Here is a 21,485-nt window from a genome sequence, read left to right on the forward strand (position 1 = left end):
GGCGGTAATGCACCATAACGTTGGATGCCAACCGCCGATAAACACCACTGAAGAAGAAGAAAAAGGAAAAAGAAGAAGGGATATTTGTAGCAAGTTACCTGGTATGAATTGTTGTTTTCCCCCCTACTTACAGTCACTATATAAGTCATTTTTGAAATACGAAGACGCTGTTAATAACGCTGTAGCGATTTACCGAGCAGAAGGGCGCGCGTAACACAAAAATGCCTAGAATAGAGTCACGTGTGTTTAGCTGCAAACTAAAGCTAACACGTTAGCTAGCATGCCAGCAGTCCTGAAAGTGCACATTCTGTCTGCATGCTATAACCTGCAAATTTAAACTTCACAGTATCTTTTTGACACAGGCATACGCGATAGCTCTTTGAACAATTATTTTAGAATGGATAGCTAGCCATTATGCTAGTTAGCTGTCGCTAGTTAGGCTCTATGATAATGTATGTTAATTGTTTACATTCTGTCCACGCGCTCTTACAAGGCAGGTGGAGCCGAGTTGGTGAAGTTAGCTAACTGCAGTAGCTCTCTGGCATACTGACTGCTCATGTATATTCCGAATAGAAAGGTTATTTAGCCAGCTACATGTCAGTCTTGGAGGATGGAAGGGGGACATTAAACAATGAAGCCACTAGCCACAGTATAGCTACGCAGTGCAGGATTTAGGCTGGCTGACTAAACTCAACGATTTACGATGGAGTTGAGAGGCGACTGTTGGCGGACTGGAGCGCTCTCTGAAAACGACTTATTTCAGCACCCAAAGAATAGCCTGCAATTACACATAACAATGTCGTAACAATGTCGTGTGTAATTGCAGGCTAATCTTTGGGTGCTGAAATCAGTCGTTTTTTTAAATTAAAAGAGCTCCACTCCGCCCACACTAGTTGCCGCTCAACTCCATCTTAAATCTTGGAGCAAAGTTTAATCGGCTAGATGTGGGCTTACTGTATCGTCTGAGCAATCAATAAATGCGTGTTTGATTAAATAAGACGTCCTCTTATGCTTTCTCTCCTCCGACCCAGTTTAGTGAGGGATAATGGGTCGCCACACCTCTGACAGCGAGGAGGACAGCCGTAGCAGGAGGAAGAAGAAGGAGAAGCACAGACGGCGCTCCTCTTCCTCCAGCTCCTCTGGCAGCCGGGTGACCAGCCGCAGCAAGAGGTCCAGCAGACGCAGCCGCTCGCGGAGCCGCTCCAGAGAGAGAGACAGGAGGTAGGTCTATATATAAATACTGCAATTTACAGCGATATGTAGATGAGAGAACTACTACACTGGCAAATATAGGAGGAAGCAGGCCTACAGCACAACATCAGAAAGGACAGACAGAAAGGACAGACATGCGTGGTAGGTGTACTGTTTACAACACTAGAGGAACAGGTCGCTACCTCACCGTCTAACAGAGGTGCATGAAGGAAGGAGCAAACTGGATGTGTAAAGCTGTAACGGGGGCTGGTCTAGTAGTAGTCCCACCGTCGCGGACCACATATGCCTATGGAGGCGACGGTTGGTTCCCCGTCCCGCCACTCATTTTGTTCCTGTATCCCTCTCCTCTGTCTACATATCTATCTAGCTATCCAAAATCTGTCAGTGGAACTTATACCATAAAATATATATTTAAAAAAATCAGCCACCACTCTTGAAAAACAGTTTTAATTGAATAGGATAATACTACTTTATAGAACTACTACTTAGGGTGTCCAATCAAAAACACATATTTTGACCAATGGGTAAATCTGCAGGACACAAAACAATAGAGAGAAGATGGATATCGATTTTGATACATGTAGTATTTTCATATTTTAGTATACGTTTTTCATATTAATTCAAAATGAATACAAGCATATCTCTGTGAAAGGACAACGGACAGGGCCTAAAATTAGATTTTGGCATTGGTGGGTAAGATGTCCATTTCATCAGCCACGTTGGCGGGTGGTCAGGGCTCCAAAGTGCAAGCATTTCACTCGCATTTGTGAATAAAAATAGTCAAGTATGATCACACTTATAGCAAAGTAAATGCAACAATAGCTGTTTTTCAAAGTATTTCTACCGTTTTGTTTCATAGCTGGTAAATGAATCAGTCAATCAGTCAAAGAACTACGAACCCTACGTAGCCTATTGCACCTCGCACTTCAACACTGCTTGGCTAGGGGCTGTGTTTGTTGGCTATTTACATTGTTTTGTTCACATGCTAGGTTGTTCTATGTTTGAGTTTCAACTGCTAAGGAAGAAAAGACAACACTTCTACTAGTCAATCTCACAGGCACAAACATGACTCGAGTCGCGCTACTATGTTAATCTCCCGCCCTTAAGGGGAAGGTGACATTTTGTCTCATCTGTGATATTTTGGTTAAAGACTCGGGTCACAAAAAATGAAATGAAACAATATACAACATTACTTCTTACTAGTAGTACATTTATTGTTTTTTGTGGGGTTTTGTTGGTGTAATTTTAGTGGCAAAACAAATATTTTGTCTGGTAAAAAAAATGAAGAAAAATATAAATTTTGAATCTTTAATCTAAGATTTTTTAATCTACCTGCCACAGTGGCTGGTGGAGCAAAATGTAAATTTTATGCCCTGTCAACAGAGCACAAAGCATAGTACAGTATCCAAGCTTTTCATTTTTGAAAGCATTTTACTTTTAATTCAGGTCATGTCATGCAAAAAACAAATTCCGACCCGTGGAAACAACTTTGAAGACGACGACGACGACAAAAAATTACACCGCTATGTCAAGGGAGCCTGGTGCTTATTATTGGATGTTTTAGGTTGTGAATTCTGACTTTTGGATATAATGTTAATGATATGTTAAAGACACCACAGAACAATTCAGAACATGAATAATCATATTTGTCTTCATAAAATATATTTTATAACATAAGGAAGTGAAATTTCATCATCAAAGCGCTTTTTCACCAACTCTGGGCAGAGTGGGTGGGCACCCTATACTAGTTCATTCATCACGATACTTCCACTGTCTTCCATCACTTTATTTATTTTATTTTTATATTTAAGCAGGATTGCCCAAAGTGGAGTTCGCGGGCCAAACATGGCCCTAAACAACATTTGGTTTGCCAGATACTGTACGTAATATGCTATTAGTGTGGTCAACCAGTTGAGCAAGTCATTTTATAGATAAACAGATAAGTAGCATATTGTTTTTAAATGTGTACATGCTTTTATCCTTTGAGACAACAGCTCAAAGGGGGTGTGGCTGATTTTAAAACACTTCCCGCTAGCCGCCAGGAGGATACTCTTGTGCATCCTCTGCTGAAGTAGGTAATCGAGGAGGTGAGCATACTCCTCTGTTCGCCTACTGATGAATTTACATTCTTCTTGACCACTCAACCACTTATCGGTTTCTAGGTCACGGAGGAGAGTAGGACAGAGGAGTTGCAGTGAGGACAGACTTTATCCCAAATGAGAATCTCCCACTAGCAAACCACTGTGGGTACTTCCTTTTCCCGCTGTAGTCAGCACCACACATCCACTTCCTGTTAAATTCAATTACACCACTAATAGGCCTTATGACAGGAGTACAACAAGAATAGTCTTATGATTGTGGAGGGCTTATATTTAGTCTAGCTATAACTTCACAAGCCCTGAATTCATTAGATTATTGCTGACTGTTTGAAATGCAGTGGATTTGACCTTTTAATTGTACAACAACGCTTATTTAGAGAAAACATTAAGAGAATTGAGATGTATATTGTGAATCGACGAAAAGTTCGAAAAAAATTGAGATATGATTTTTAGGCCACGTCGTCCAGCTCTAGTTGGACGTACTACCAAATTCTATAAAACATCGTTGGAGGCGGCTTATGGTAGAGAAATTAACATTACATTCTCTGTCAACATCTCTGGTGGACATTCCTGCAATCAGCATGCCTCAAAATGTAAAACATCTGTGGCATTGTGTTTTGCGATAAAACGGCACATTTTAGAGTGGCCTTTTATTTATAAATGCCACGCATGTCAGGTGGAGGGTCTCTTTTATTTCAGCTCATGAAACATGGGACCATCACTTTACATGTGTTTACCTGTTGGACATAGGCTATTACAATGAATAGATGTAATTACCAGTAGTTAGTAGTTGATGTTACTTCCATCATTTAGACCCACAGGCTTTTTTTCTCTTTTGAATTTGTTTGTCCAGGCTGTGTGTGAGAGAAAGTGTCTGTGAGTAAATGACCGCTGATGATGTCCGCTGAGGGTCTCTTTAACAGAGGATACTGGACAGCCTCCTACACACGCTCCACACTCCCTCTGCAGTCGTTTAGAGAAGGCCGGTTGATGGTCATTATTTATCCGCTTTGGTCAGGGTCCATTACGCAAGATGGGAAATCATTGGTGGTCTTGAGAGAATGGCTCGCTGATCTGGGGCCGTCTGGGTGGAGTTAGGTGGGGCTGGTTGTAGCCGTTTATCCCTTTAGTCTTCAGTCTTCCTGCTCAATCAGCCATTCATTCGCTGCCTAGGAAATGCTTCTGTCAAATCAAGGAGTTGGACATGGCCAGGGAATGGACATTGGGTTGAAAATAGATACAGGGTCTATGGATTAAGTTAGGCCTTTTTGTATGAGGCTATGTCTGCATTTGCCTATGGGCCCTGGTCAAAAGTAGTGCACTATATAGGGAATATGGTGCCATTTGGAAGGCACACTGCACGCGTAAAGATAATCGTTAACTGAAGTCTCCAGTGAAGAGCAGCACGTGTTCACTAGCTGTTCACCAGGCATTAAAGAGCTCCCCCACACAACCCATTGAGTTGACATGGAACACACAGTCAGTGTTAGTGCACATGTCAAACCTGCTCCCACTATTCACTTGGATGGCTTCCATCATGCCGGAGCACACAGGCAGACTCCCTCTCATGTGCCGTAGTGGCAGCTTTCGCTTTGTGCGAACCAGCCGTGTTTTCTTAACATTACCATCACACGCCTGTGTGTGTGTACCGCAAGTTCAAATAGCATGTCTCGTCCTGCACGTTTCTTCCGCTGAACCCGTGTGTGAAGTGCTTGAGTCAAGGCCACGATGGAAGCCTTCTTCCTGAACCAACCCGCTTCTGCGATCCAACCAACCCGGCAAATACTAATACAGCGCTCTCTCTCGTGCTCTCTCGCTCACAACAAAAGTGTTTGATAGATTTGATGAACAACCACTGGCACTTCTAGGGGGCTAGGTATGGAAAGTAATGAGGGAATTATTTGATTACCGAAATTAACATACCAAATGATTATTTTGAGGGATATATAAGTTATTTATGTATAAGATGGGACTGGGAGACATTTTTTCTCTGTTGCTCAGTCTTAACGTGTTGTGAAAGGCGGGTAAGAACACAGAGAATAAGAGAGAATATACTGCTTGGCGTGGAAACACGGGAGAGGGTGCGAGGGGGTGAGCGAGGGGTTGATATGTGGTTAAGAAGAAGACGAGTTTGAGCTGCTAAACTCAGACCAGCACAGTGAGTCATTCTAGCGCTGGTTAATCAATGACTGGAATTAACCTGTGTGTGTATCTGTGTGTGTCAGACGCAGGCGGCGGTCCAGCAGCAGCTCGTCCCACGGCTCGTCTCGCAGGAGGAGGAGTCGTAGTGGAGATAGGGACCGAGGCAGGAACAACCGCTCCCGTAGGTCACGCAGCCGCACCCGCAGGTATGATGGGGACTGAGGTTGTGGGGATGGGTGGGGGGAGAGAAGGGATCAAGAGTTTACAGTGGCACTACTATAGTTTTGTGGGTTTGAGGATGGACAGTAGAAGGTGCTGGATTTCAATAGGTGTCTGACTACCACACGCATGCACACACACCACACTCTACTCTCTTCACCGTACGCATACCCTGTGTGTGTCTCTGATTTTTTGGCTGAATTTCACAATGTAATGACATTTGATCATGATTGGTTCCAGCAACCACAAACTGAATGTTGCCATTTTGCTTGCCGTTTACAGCAAAACATACTCAAACAAGAAAAACAACATTTGTAGGGACTTGGTGTGTGTGTGCGTTTGCCTGCGTGCGTGCGTGCATGCGTGTGTGTGAGTGCCAGCCAAGCAGGCAGTAGCAGCTCAGTGTGGTTTGTTTGCTGTTGTGGCGAAGGCCATTATAACGTGGCAGGCTGTCATTAAAGAGACTCTAACTCTCTGAGCCACTCTGTACTACTGTGACAGCTGTTCACGCACACGCACACAGACAGACAGACAGACAGACAGACAGACAGACAGACAGACAGACAGCACCTTTTTTATTTTTGTTTGTGTTAATGAAGTACAGGCACACACACAGACCCAGGAGGTCAAAGACACATTTCGTTTGCGTCCCCGCCCCTCTTTGGGAACACAAGAAAATAGGGTAAACCTGCTTTAATTAATAATGCAATTAAAACATAATTATCCATTCATGGTTTATTGAAATATTATTATTATTATCATCATTATCGTGTGGTTTGTTACACACACGCACACGCACACGCACACACACACACATGCACACACCATCACGCACACACACACACACACACACACACACACACACACACACACACACACACACACACACACACACACACACACACACACACACACACACACACACACACACACACACACACACACACACACACACAATGCCATTGGATGGCTTTCTGGGATACACAAAAGGGGGGAGGCTCCATGCATGGTTGTCCATGTCATTAACAATGCAAATTAACCAGTAAACTCTGCTGTTTAAATCTGTTAGCACAATAAGAAAAGGCTTTTTATTTTTGATATATGATGAATGCGCACAAGGCACCTTATTTACTTGTTGGATGGCTACGGGGAAAAATTGGCGAACCATTTTAGTCACAAATGAGCGGTTTCATATCTTCATTAGGTTAGATAAGATGGCGGTAATGAAGGAAACTGGTAACGGAGGCTACGGACTGTCGGAGCTAGCAGGGGAGCCTGATTGGGTGGAGGTGCTCTTCTTAAATGGAGAATTACGTTGTTTATACACTGTAAGTCGGAAGTTTACATACACCTTAGCCAAATACATTCAAACTCAGTTTTTCACAATTCCTGACATTTAATCCTAGTAAAACTTCCCCGTCTTAGGTCAGTTAGGATCACCACTTTATTTTAAGAATGTGAAATGTCAGAATAATAGTAGAGAGAATTATTTCTTTCACATTTTATTTCTTTCATCACATTCCCAGTGGGTCAGACGTATACATACACTCAATTAGTATTTGGTAGCATTGCCTTTCAATTGTTTAACTTGGGTCAAATGTTTCGGGTAGCCTCCTACAAGCTTCCCACAATAAGTTGGGTGAATTTTGGCCCATTCCTCCTGACAGAGCTGGTGTAACTGAGTCAGGTTTGTAGGCCTCCAAATTTTCGACAGGATTGAGGTCAGGACTTTGTGATGGCCACTCCAATACCTTGACTTTGCTGTCCTTAAGCCATTTTGCCACAACTTTGGAAGTATGCTTGGGGTCATTGTCCATTTGGAAGACCCATTTGCGACCAAGCTTTAACTTCCTGACTGTTTTGAGATGTTGCTTCAATATATCCACATGATTTTCCTGCCTCATGATGCCATCTATTTTGTGAAGTGCACCAGTCCCTCCTGCAGCAAAGCACCCCCACAACATGATGCTGCCACCCCCGTGCTTCACGGTTGGGATGGTGTTCTTCGGCTTGCAAGCCTCCTCCTTTTTCCTCCAAACATAACGATGGTTATTATGGCCAAACAGTTTTATTTTTGTTTCATCAGACCTGAGGACATTTCTCCAAAAAGTACGATCTTTTTCCCCATGTGCAGTTGCAAACCGTAGTCTGGCTTTTTTATGGAGGTTTGGGAGCAGTGGCTTCTTCCTTGCTGAGCGACCTTTCAGGTTATGTCGATATAGGACTCGTTTTACTGTGGATATAGATACTTTTGTACCTGTTTCCTCCAGCATCTTCTTTTTTATTTTATTTTATTTTTTAATTTATCCCATTTTCTCCCCAATTTTCGTGGTATCCAATCGCTAGTAATTACTACCTTGTCTCATCGCTACAACTCCCGTACGGGCACGGGAGAGACGAAGGTCGAAAGCCATGCGTCCTCCGAAGCACAACCCAACCAGCCGTACTGCTTCTTAACACAGCGCGCCTCCAACCCGGAAGCCAGCCGCACCAATGTGTCGGAGGAAACACCGTGTACCTGGCCCCCCTTGGTTGGCGCGCACTGCGCCCGGCCCGCCACAGGAGTCGCTGGAGCGCGATGAGACAAGGATATCCCTACCGGCCAAACCCTCCCTACCCCGGATGACGCTATGCCAATTGTGCGTCGCCCCACGGACCTCCCGGTCGCGGCCGGCTGCGACAGAGCCTGGGCGCGAACCCAGAGACTCTGGTGGCGCAGTTAGCACTGCGATGCAGTGCCCTAGACCACTGCGCCACCCGGGAGGCCTCCTCCAGCATCTTCACAAGGCCCTTTGCTGTTGTTCTGGGATTGATTTGCACTTTTCGCACCAAAGTACGTTCATCTTTAGGAGACAGAACGCGTCTCCTTCCTGAGCGGTATGACGGCTGTGTGGCCCCTAGGTGTTTATACTTGCGTACTATTGTTTGTACAGACGAACGTGGTACCTTCAGGCGTTTGTAAATTGATCCCAAGGATGAACCAGACTTGTGGAGGTCTACAATGTTTTTTTTTTAGGTCTTGGCTGATTTCTTTTGATTTTCCCATGATGTCAAGCAAAGAGGCACTGAGTTTGAAGGTAGGCCTTGAAATACATCCACAGGTACACCTCCAATTGACTCAAATTATGTCAATTAGCCTATCAGAAGCTTCTAAAGCCATGGCATAATTTTCTGTAATTTTCCAAGCTGTTTAAAGGCACAGTAAACTTTGTGTATGTAAACTTCTGACCCACTGGAATTGTGATACAGTGAATTGTAAGTGAAATAATCTGTCTGTAAACAATTGTTGAAAAAAGGACTCGTGTCATGCACAAAGTAGATGTCCTAACCGACTTGCCAAAACTATAGTTTGTTAACAAGACGTTTGTGGAGTGGTTGACAAACGAGTTTTAATGACTCCAACCTAAGTGTATGTAATCTTCCGACTTCAACTGTACATATGTATACACCTACATGCACACACTGCTAAACCACAGCTGTTCTTTTGTGGCGCTCCGCCAACGACAGTGTTGATTAAAACAACACCTCCCCCCCGAACCAAACAGGCAATAATGGCAGTGTCACATCAATGTAGTAGGGAGATTTGGAATTACAGTTGATCATATCTCTGTGTTAACACATGAAGCAATGCGATTAGAGGGAAGCCTCCTGTAAACGGCTTAAGCAGGGTTAACAGTGGTGGTGGGGGTGGGGGGAGCACAGCAACCTGAATGTTAAGTGGGGAATAAGTTTCGTAATGTCTGACTTGACAAAGTGGAACAGGTTACCATGGTCTGGGCTGCTATCTGTCACTGTCGTGTTAAAAGGGTTTGGGTCGAGGCTGCCTGATAAATCAGAGGTGGATTGAGTGGACAGTGCCCCTGTGATTGATAAGTTGACAGGATATGAGGCACTCGCTCGCAGCAGCCCGGGACACCCGCGTGGCATGAGATATAGAATATGAGAGGGGAGAGAAAAAGGATGGGATGAGAGGGATATTATTCAGAGGAATGAGAATAATAACACCTGCATAGAAATATTGCAGGGGAAAAGGTTAGGACAGTTGGTGGGGGGGTGAATATTACTTTCTTTAGAATTCTATATGTATAAATACAATATATATACATATAAGAAACAATAATAATGCTCTATGAAGCCCTTATGTATTTACTATTGCAAAGCGACTCCCTCTGCAATCAGAAAATGATTTGAAGAGTGGAGATCCCCCCCCCCCCCCCCCCCCCAGTGGTGGCCAATCTAACCCCCTGAAATGCAAAACAGACAAGTGTAGCAGGTTATCCATTAGTCATTAATGTTTATTCCCTTTGATCAGAGGAGTCAGATCTCCAAGCCAGCGTTCTATTGAGAGGTGTTATGGCTCAGTTCACCGCTCCGGCTCCAGTTCACTGGGGATGGCGAGGCACCGAGCACACGTCTATCTGGACTCAACTAAACCCGCTCCAACAAAGACAACACGGTTAAGAATTACGGATGGGATCATAGGAACATTTTAGGGGAAGTTTGTGAAGTTATGGGGGTGTAGGAGAGTCACAGGTTCAAGCCATGGCTGTCTGTCTGTCAGTCAGTCAGTCAGTGTTAAATCAATGGCAGGTTCACAGGAAGGGATTGGAGACCATCATAGCGTTACTAATCCACCACTTGACCTAAAACACCAGACGTCACACGCACGCACCCACCCACATACATATACATGCACGCAAAGATGCTTACATTTCTCTCATTAATATTTCAGAGACCTGTTCCGTTCGGGGAGCATAGTGCTTCTGTAAGGGTTTAGCCCAGGTAACTGCAGAGGGGTTAGATCACTGTGATTGTCATCTGCATCAAACGGAGGGCCCCTAATTATTATGTCCTCCTCCCCTAAGGATAGTAAACTCATCCAGGAAACATTGTCGCTCCAATCTGGCACCCTGGAGGGGCTAGGAGCTCCTAGGACTGCACTAGTGTGCAGGTTGGGGTAGTGCGTATGCCGTAGCTCGGGGGGATCAGAATGGGGAACCCTCTCGTTGGCGTAGTAGTCGCTTGCTTGGATCGCCGTTGGAAGATCACACAAGGCGTGAGTGATGGCCCAATATTTATTTTGCACAGCAACTTTCCGGTGTAATGTACTGCGGGGCGGCCACAGTACATCTGCTTGATGGCTTTTCCTGACTGCGCCACTTTAGGGGCCCGTGCAAAGGTCACCAAGTGTAGAGAGGAGGAGGATGGGTGGAGGAGGGGGGAATGAGAATCAGGTCTTTCTGAGAGAGAGAAGAAAAAAAATCCAACGAGTTTATAGGCGGACGGGGGCTTTGAAAACGTGCTAAGAAAGTTCTGGTCATCGCTGTTTACACAGTATCTGGATTACCCATCAGTGTGTCTGGTGGGTCTGGGCCCAGTGGTGCGCTATGGGGATCCGATCCGAGTGTGTGTGTTGCGGACATGACAACCCAAATCTGGGTTTCTACCCCAGAGGTAGAGAATAGGATGTAGAAAAAGAAAGATGTGAATTCTTATAGTACCTGGTAAGAGCAGAAAATAACAACTCAAATGTTTTTATTTTTTTGAATCACAGTTCTCCATTATAGTTTTTCTACAGTCTCAGCAATGAGTGTTTAGCCTAACCTGTTTAGTGTGTGTGTGTGTGTGTGTGTTTGAATGCTGCTTACAGGACAACCTTCTCCTCTATATATGTCTGATATACCACTGGGCTTTCTCCTCTCATTCACCTCCTAGACAGGTGGCGAGGGATATATGTTTCCTCCAGTTCTCTCATTATACCCGATTTTATACAAAATGTTGGTTTAAGCTGTAAGATGACCCGGTTTGGTTGTGGTGCGTGCTCTTTACTTCATACATGCTTCCATTTTGGAGAATCTGAGAGGCTTTTTCATAGGTTTTTTCCCCTCTGCATCCAGTCTTTTTTATTTATCCCCTTTAAAGGCCAGTCAAGCGCTGCTCGTTGCTTTGTTGTCAGAAACCGTTATTTACCAAAGAGAGGAGTAAGTGACTGACACGGACGGGCCCTTTCATCCTTTGCTTGCCGCGAGGCACTGTTCCCCTCTCCTGCCAAACCCCCCCGTCCACCACCGTCCACCCACCCTCCTCCAGGCACACACTCGGCACCAGCCCCGAGCCCCACTCCCCTGGGTGGGAACCTAGCCGCTCGGTGGATCAGCCAGAGTCTGTTCTACCGCTAAACAAACACACACACGAGCGCATGTACACACACACATGCACAGGTACACATGCACGCACACACAGACACACAGACAAGGCTTTGTGAAAGCCCCAATGCAATAATCCAATTTGCCAACACTTTGGAGTAGACAGATTTAATGGTTCATTTGTTTTTAGGTTTTCCTCGTCAAAAATGTTTTTTAGTTTTTGTTCAAATAACAGAAAACATTACGTTGGTTTTATTTACACCGACCCTATTGTGTGTTGTTCAAGTAAAAAAACAACCGTGCCACAGATAACTCAGACGGTCTTTGAGCATCTCATAGGAACCTCCTGACAGTAAAAAGCTCGACTAGACGTTGCTCTAAATTCATCCCGTGTCAGAAACGATGACCGATTGGTCGGCCAAACAGCAGAGGCTCCTGAATGCGAAACGTGAAGAGAACCTTGACAACAATGTATTTTAATCACCCAATATTACCCGTCAGATTGGTTTGTCTCTGTAAATATTAGGGGCCGTTGTTCTGCCTTGACCTCGCTCGGATAATGTATTTATTGTCCAGAGGCTTTCGCTTTGACTGGGCCTTTCAGTTCTCTCTGTTGTTCACGGCACTCTGGCCTTCAAACTGAGAGCTCAGGATGCTGCTTTCACTTTGTAGTACTAGCAGCTTCCTACCTCTTAAGAAATCCCTCAATAAACAGACATGTCATTCACCCGTCAGTCAACATTTGGACCGGTTTCGGAGGAAGATGGCAGCAGCTCCTAATACACAATGAGCTGTACGTTCATTTCATCACGTCGAAAAGAGCTCGCCCGTTTGTTCAGAGTGTGATAGAGACAGAAAGTGTGTGAGAGCAAGAGCGATAGACAGAGAGAAAGACTCTTTGCCCTGGTATCGGAAAACTGAATACAAAATGAATCTCTCCCTTCCCTACGTTTCTCCTCCATTTAAGCTTCTTGAAGTTCTTCCAAATTGGGTTTTAAATGCCAATTAGGAGGTTGAATGTAGTAAAATAAAAGAAAATGCAACCAGAATGGCCTCACCTTCTGGCTGGTTAGGCTTCTGAGAGAGACGCTGAACCTTTGGCTCCGAGCGCGGCTTTGAGAAAAATATCCTGCCTAATGAACACATTAATTAGAACCATAACTATTTATAAGATGATAATTAGAAACGAAGGGAGGTAAACTGGGCTTTTCCTGCAATTAATGGAGGATTAATTACTGGAGGTAATGAAGTGGATTTTTGAAACGCATTAAGGTGAAGTACAGAGATGTGCAGACGCTTTGTGATCAGTGGCATAATTATTCCGGTGGCCGTTTGAGTCTCGGCTCACTCGGGCCGGCTAATAAGCATCATTGCATCGTTATATATGCACTTAAAAAGACTTGCCACCAAAATGACTGCCTAATTATTTCTAATTGCCAGGCCGTGTGTTGTCATTGAGCTGTTTGGAGCGAGTGGTTTCAGAACCCTGGGTTTAATGGCGCTGTGGGGGGAAAATGAGGGGGGAAAAGGGGGCACCTCACGCCATACCCCACGGCCCAGACTGGTCTCGTCCCCCCCTCCCGTGCCACTCACTCCCGACGGGGGCGCCCCTGTCTGACTCAGGAGGTCACCCCATGAAGTAGCCGACCGGCAAAGTTTTCCGTTTTTTTTATTCAGCACTTTTCAGGTTTTTCTTTTTTCTTTAATGAACGACCATGGCTTCCTCTCAATTAAGCTTGGATGAACGGCCACCGTATGTCCATCTTCCACCTCCCCCACCGCCTACACACATTTCTGCAGCCGTATGGTACGCTACACACGCTGCTCCATTCAATATCCATTTTCTGTGACTTATCATACGATTGGGCCCTTTTATTTTTTTTTATTTAACCTACATTCAACTAGGCTCCCGAGTGGCACAGCGGGCTAAGGCACTGCATCTCAGTGCAAGAGGCGTCACTACAGTCCCTGGTTCGAATCCAGGCTGTATCACATCCGGCCGTGATTGTGATTCCCATACGGTGGCGCACAATTGGCCCAGCGTTGTCCGGGTTTGGCCGGTTTAGGCCGTTATTGTAAATAAGAATTTGTTCTTAACTGACTAGCCTAGTTAAATAAAAACAAAACAAGTGTAATCAACACCAGATAATCCAATAGGATCGCTTTTCAGTTGTACAACTGACTAGGTATGCCCCTTTCCCTAGTAGAAGGGTTTACCTATTCAATTGGTCAGCTTGTCCCAGTCTATGGGAGAAAATAATATTCCACTGGGCGCTTACAAATTTCGAGTGGCACAGGGAGGAAAAACATGCATGCCCAGTTGTTGGAAAAACACTTTTGAAAGCAGTTTAATTGCCACTTAACAGAGCAGGATCACAGCTTTCTATTCTACTTACATTTAGTCCTCAATTGCCAGTTGGACCATGCATAGCGATCACCAATGGTGATCACCAATGGCGTTGAATGCATTGTCGGAGATCTGAGCTGACTCGAACATGGGTTAGCTGCTAGCCCTTCTCATGACACCAATTGATGTATTGGAACGCTGTATCACAATCCATAGTGCAGGGCACAATTGGCCAACGTCGTTAGGGTTTGGCCGGGGGAGGCCGTCATTGTAAATAAGAATTTGTTCTTAACTGACTTGCCTAGTTAAATAAAGGTTAAATAAAAACAAAAAACTAGGCAAGTCAGTTAAGAACAAATTCTTATTTACAATGACAGCCTAACCTGGATGATTATTATTATTTGACCATGCTGGTCATTTATGAACATTTTAACATCTTGGCCATGTTCTGTTATAATCTCCACCCGGCACAGCCAGAACAGGACTGGCCACCCCTCATAGCCTGGTTCCTCTCTAGGTTTCTTCCTAGGTTCTGGCCTTTCTAGGGAGTTTTTCCTAGCCACCGTGCTTCTACACCTGCATTGCTTGCTGTTTGGGGTTTTAGGCTGGGTTTCTGTACAGCACTTTGAGATATCAGCTGATGTTAGAAGGGCTATATAAATAAATTTGATTTGATTTAACCTGGATGACGCTTGGACTCCCAATCACGGCCGGTTGTGATACAGCCTAAAATCTAACCAGGGTCTGTAGTGACACCTCTTGCACTGAGATGCAGTGCCTTAGGCCGCTGCGCCACTCGGGAGCCCAGGTACCAGCGGCTTACTTATGACTCACTGACAGCTTTGTTTGAATAGTTTGCAGGACATGTCTCCCCTAGGCTACGCCTCCTCTAGACAACTAGTGATGCTAGTTGTTATAATTGAAAACAATTCATATACTTATATTCCCAATTTGTCTCGTTGTGTGTCTGCATGCCTGTGTGTCCCGTGCATAAATTTATGCGTGTGTGTGCGCGTACTAAGCAAAGCCATGTGCTCTGGCCTGTCAGGAGAACCACTGTCACCCCCTTCTCCACCCTTCCCAGAACAGAACAGCCTCCAAGCAAATTGTGGACTAATGGAATCTCCCAGGCAGGCAGCACTTGTCTTCTACCCGTGTACAGGCAGGGGGAAATGTGGTTTCACTTATCCATCTAATATTTTAATTGTAAAAAAATAAAAAAATAAAAGGTTGGCATTAGGAAAAAATAGATTGGGATCATGTGCTTCTTGACTGAAATCCAGACACTTTGAAAAGTAATGAAACACTTTCTCAACGAGCTTGAGTTTCTTTCTTTCTTTCTTTTCCTTCGCTCTGTCCGTCCGGCTGGGGGCGTCCCGTGATGGAGCTCCTGGCCAAGTCGGAGACACGCAGAGGAAGTGGAGGAATGTATCACCTGTCACGTGTCCACGCTTCCTCTCTGTGATTGGTTGGAGGAGTGCGTTGGAGTACCTTAGTGCTTCTGCGCAGGAGCAGTATATTGCTCAGGCAGTCAAAGCTTCGTCAGTGAATGGTGTGTGTGTGCGTGCTCGCATGGGTGTGTTGATTTAAGGGACCTGATGCGGCCCTCTTTGAAGTGAGCCCCATGGTTATTGGGCTGTCAGCAATCGGCTGCAGTGTGTCGTGCGGCCTGATGAAAACTCATCAGTTAGAGAGCCGTCTCGTAAGAAGCCCCGGATTGATCAGTAATAAAATGTAATATCTGTCGGCATCTGTTTTTTTATTCGGCTTCAGACACTTTCATGATCCGCAGCGACAGATGTCGCAGAGAAGTTTTCTCTGAACCTATTATTATTATATTTTTTGAGACACCTTGTTCTCAACATCACCTCTGAATTTATTTATGGGGGGGGGGGGGGGGGGGTGTACTCTTTTTTGTTTCACTCTGTCGGAGTAAAACGAATCGTTTGGTGGTTTTACGAGACGATATTTCAGATGCACTTATTTGTTTAATTATGTGTGGTTTCCCCCTCCGAGGTGGAATGCGTGTCTGCTTTGTGTCGCACATTCTTTTCCCTCCCTTTTACAGTGAGCCCACATGTTTCGTCTCAGCGTTTATGATATTTCTTATACCACAGTTGTGAGGTTCCCGAAATCACTTAAGCTCACAGCATAACCGTCCACATTTAAACAATAAAACACTATTATGGTAAGGGCCTCAGATCTTCCACCACTTCATAAATAAACATAAATAAAAAGGACTGGGACGAAAAAACTCCCCATCATCTTGCCTCTGAGAGCACACCTGCTAATGAAGAACACGTTGTGTCTGAAGCGTGGCTGTCTGAGTAGTCTCCCTCTCCTGTTCCGGATGACTATGTGATCACGCTCTCCGTAGCCGATGTAAGACATTTAAACAGGTCAACATTCACAAGGCCAGATGGATTACCAGGACGTGGACTCCGAGCTTGCGCTGACCAACTGGCATGTGTCTTCACTGACATTTTCAACCTGTCCCTGACTGAGTCTGTAATCAACATGTTTCAAGCAGACCACCATAGTGCCTGTGCTCAAGAACACTAAGGTAACCTGTCTAAATGAGTACCGACCCGTAGCACTCATGTCTGTAGCCATGAAGTGCTTTGAAAGGCTGGTCATGGCTCACATCAACACCATTATCCCAGAAACCCTAGACCCACTCCAATTTGCATACCGCCCCAACAGATCCACAGATGATGCAATCTCTATTGCACTCCACACTGCTCTTTCCCACCTGGACAAAAGGAACACCTATGTGAAAATACTATTCATTGACTACAGCTCAGCGTTCAACATCATAGTGCCCTCAAAGCTCATCACTAACCTAAGGACCCTGGGACTAAGCACCTCCCTCTGCAACTGGATCCTGGACTTCCTGATGGGCCGCCCCCAGGTGGTAAAGGTAGGGAACAACACATCCGCCATGCTGTTCCTCAACATGGGGGCCCATCAGGGGTGCGTGCTCAGTCCCCTCCTGTATTCCCTGTTCGCTCATGACTGCATAGCCAGGCACGACAACAATGACACAGCCTATAGGGAGGAGGTCAGAGACCTGCCTGTGTGGTGCCAGGACAACAACCTATCCCTCAATGTGATCAAGACAGAGGAGATGATTATGCACTACAGTAAATGGAGGACCGAGCACGCCCCCATTCTCATCGACCGGGCTGTGTGATATTATGTCTGATCTCGCAAACGATGTAAAGTATGTATAGATAGATGTAGTCTAGATCCAAGCGTGTTGTTTTTAATCCGAGTGTATCCTGCTATTGGCACACTTGTTGAATTATGCAACAGAACGTGACCACATCACCAACAAACTATCATGGTCCAAACACACCAAGACAGACGTGAAGATAGCACGACAAAGCCTATTCCCCCTCAGGAGACTGAAAGGATTTGGCATGGGTCCTCAGATCCTCAAGTTATAAACAGCTGCACCATCGGGAGCATCCTGACGGGTTGCATCACTGCCTGGTATGGCAACTGCTCGGCCTCCGACCGAAAGGCACTACAGAGGGTAGTGCGTACGGCCCAGTACATCACTTGGGCCAAGCTTCCTGCCATCCAGGACCTCTATACCAGGCGGTGTCAGAGGAAGGCCCTACAAATTGTCAGAATCCAGTCACCCTACTCAAATCAAATAATTTTATTGGTCACATGCAGATGTTAATGCGACTGTAGCGAAATGCTTGTGCTTCTAGTTCCGACAGTGCAGTAATATCTAACAAGTAATCAAACAATTCCCCAACAACTACCTAATACCCACAAATCTAAAGGGGTGAATGAGAATATGTACGTATAAGTATATGGATGAGCGATGGCTGAACGGCATAGGCAAGGTGCAGTAGATGGTATAGAATACAGTAATACAATATGCAACAGATGGTATAAAATATACATGTGATATGAGTAATGTAAGATATGTGAACATTATTAAACGTGGCATTGTATGAAGTGACTAGTGATCCATTTATTAGTGTCCAGTGATTGGGTCTCAATGTAGGCAGCAGCCTCTCTGAGCTAGTGATTGCTGTTTAGCAGTCTGATGGCCTTGAGGTAGATGTTTTTCAATCTCTCGGTCCCAGCTTTGATGTACTTCTACTGACCTCGCCTTTTGGATGATAACGGGGTGAACAAGCAGTGGCTCAGGTGGTTGCTGTCCTTGATGATCTTTTTGGCCTTTCTGTGATGTCGGGTGCTGTAGGTGTCATAGAGGGCAGGTAGTTTTCCCCCGGTGATGCGTCGTACAGACCGCATGTGATGCGTCGTACAGACTGCACCACCCTCTGGAGAACCTTGCGGCTGAGGGCGGGGCAGTTGCCGTACCAGGCTGTGATACAGCCCGACAGGATGCTCTCGATTGTGCATCTGTAAAAGTTTATCGGGGTTTTGGGTGACAAGCCAACTTTCTTCAGCACTGTCTGTGTGGGTGGACCATTTCAGTCTGTGATGTGTACGTACGCCCAGGAACTTAAAACTTTCCACCTTCTCCACTGCTGTGCCTTCGATGTGGATAGTCATAGACTGTTCTCTCTGCTACCGCATGGCAAGCGGTACCCAGAGCGCCAAGTCTAGGTCCAAAAGGCTTCTTAACAGCTTCTACCCCCAAGCCATAAGACTCCTGAACAGGTAATCAAAGGGCTACCCAGACCCCTCTTTTACACTGCTGCTACTCTCTGTTTATTATCTATGCATAGCCAGTTTAACTCTGCGTACATGTCCATATTACCTCAATTTCCTCGACTAGCCGGTGCCGACGCACATTGACTTTGTACCGGTACCCTCTGTATATAGCCTCGCTATTGTCATTTTACTGCTGCTGTTTAATTATTTGTTACTTTTATTTTTTTACTTAACACTTATTTTTCTTAACTTCTCAAAGCATTGTTGGTTGAGGGCTTGTAAGTAAGCGTTTCACTGTGAGGTCTAGACCTGTTGTGTTTGGCATTTGACAAATAAAATGTGATTTTGATTAGATTTGACGAATTGTTAAATACACACAGTTAAGGTTTGACACTGAAATATCTGTGTCTCCTACCATTCCTCTGTCTGCTGCAACCAAGATAAAAGGAAACAACATGAAAAACTGAAAAAGAAATGCTGGAGTTTGTACCCCTCTCCAAAAACTTGACAATTTTTTGAGTAAACCCAAATATAAGAAAATTAGTTGTTGAATGACTGGCTCTGGCGAAATTGGTTGAGTTAGTGAGTTAGCACTTCGTCTTGGGGTTTGACCTCCACTTGACCCTGTGTTTGGGTTCGGTGACCGAACAGTCGTTCCATCATGCCTTTCACTCCAGCTGCTGAAGGGCGTCATGATGTGCTGCGATGCCAGGGGTCACCAGACAGGCCAGTTTAGGATTGTGGTGTCGTCGGTGAGTGACAGTGGGCACATGGTGCCAGCAGGGCTAGCTTGGAGGTCAACCGTGCCGAAGAGAGATGATGATTTCATAAAATGTTGTTTCTCTCGTAGAAAGTCACTTTTCTATTTTATATATAAAAAAAAAAAGACCAGTTAGCCATGTGGGTTCATGTAGATCTGAGAAGCCTTTTGAAGGCCTTTAAACCTGGCTAAATGACTTGACCTATGGGCTGTGCGGGTGGGCTTAAATGGGTGCCGATTTCTTTCTCAGTCCAGCAGACTGTTGGACAGTTGCCAGCTGGGAGCTAATTTAAAGTAGACTGATGATTGTGGCAGATATTTACCGTCCCCTTTCATGGTTTTGAGGGGAAGGAGAAAGATAAACTTTATGGGGTATCTTTCATGGTTGCTCTTTGCTGTGTTAATTGTGTTAGCAATCAGCTACTTTACACCGCTTGTAATTTGATGTGCTTTCCTTTTTATTTTGTGTGTGTGTGTGTGTGTGTGTGTGTGTGTGTGTGTGTGTGTGTGTGTGTGTGTGTGTGTGTGTGTGTGTGTGTGTGTGTGTGTGTGTGTGTGTGTGTGTGTGTGTGTGTGAGAGAGAGGGAGTACAGATAATATGGCTGCTTGGAAGAGGGAAACAGCTTGGGAAATGATTTCAACAGCTATCGTAATTAGGAGAATATCATAAATTAAACTTGTGTCTGGCACAGCGTTTGAAGAGCACTGAAAAGTAATAAATGCTGGATGGTTAACATATTTGCATTGCGTTCGGCGGACAGCGCTGGGGAGGACCAGCTGTTTTGGATGTCTTTTGGCAGCAGGAAATGCAGCTATTGCTCATTCAAGGTGCTTTGCTTTCGAAAACGTATCATGAATATCACTTTTAAATTGAGTGGGAAACGGCTGCTGCTTGCGTGCGTGCGCGTGCGTGTGTATTCTCTCGCTGGAAGAACTCTGCGGGGGTAAACGCTTTAATGAAGTTCCTGAAATAAGTATTTTTGTCTTTTGAATATATATTTTTCTTTCAGATGTGGTTTTTATATCTTGCATGTTTGGTTGAAGAACCAGTACTTGTATGATGTGGGAAGAGTCCTAGTCGAGACATGGGGCCAAAGCAACTTACGTGTGACTTTTGACTTTCTCTTCAATTGTGTATTGATATTAAAGGACACACATTTGAGTTGCCTGCACAGATCCCAAGTTAGGATTTGGTATAGTGGTCTCCCTGGTCTCTCTCAGGTCCAGTCATAGTACAGCAGTCCCAACAGAATCCATCAGTCAGGTGCTTAGAGCCACTTTTCGAAGCAGAGTGATGACACGACAATTGGCAGTGGAATCGGAGACTTCTCTTTCACATAGGCATAGCCAATTAATGAGAGATCGAGCAGACTGACAGAGGAAATCTCCCCTAAAGTCAAGATAAAGGCTAACCATCACTTTGGTCCTGCGTTGCTCAGGTGTTAAGAGCTTGGTGCTAGCAACTCCAGGGTTGTAAGGTTCAACACCCACAGAGATCACATATACAAAAAATATATGCGCTCACTGTACTAGAAGTCACTTTGGATAAAGGTGCCTGCTAAACGGCATACGTCCGACCCCTTGACTTTTTCCACATTTTGTTACATTACAGCCTTATTCTAAAATGTATTACATCGTTTTCCCCCCTCATCAATCTACACACAATACCCCATAATGACAAAGCACAAACAGGTTTTTAGATTTTTTTGCAAATGTTTTAAAAAGAAAAACATAATATTCAGATCCTTTACTCAGTACTTTGTTGAAGCACCCTTTGGCAGCGATTACAGCATCGAGTCTTCTTGGGTATGACACTACAAGTTTGGCACACCTGTATTTGGGGAGTTTCTCCCATTCTTCTCTGCAGATCCTTTCAAGCTCTGCCAGGTTGGATGGGGTGTCACTGCACAGCTATT

The 21,485-nt window shown here is 44.9% G+C and overlaps 1 protein-coding gene across 1 annotated transcript in view; it reads left to right on the forward strand.

Moving 5' to 3' along the window:
* Positions 1-21,485, forward strand: part of LOC129832500 (serine/Arginine-related protein 53-like) — a gene marked incomplete at its 3' end in the record, with an annotated part of 156,829 nt that continues 135,344 nt past the window's right edge. Inside the window, 3 exon segments of the mRNA XM_055896622.1 lie at positions 1-101; positions 1,032-1,221; positions 5,537-5,659. Coding sequence (XP_055752597.1) covers positions 1,046-1,221; positions 5,537-5,659 — 299 coding nt within the window.

The sequence above is a fragment of the Salvelinus fontinalis genome, chromosome 33 (assembly GCF_029448725.1).
Source record: "Salvelinus fontinalis isolate EN_2023a chromosome 33, ASM2944872v1, whole genome shotgun sequence".
In the NCBI taxonomy this organism is placed as follows: Eukaryota; Metazoa; Chordata; class Actinopteri; order Salmoniformes; family Salmonidae; genus Salvelinus; species Salvelinus fontinalis.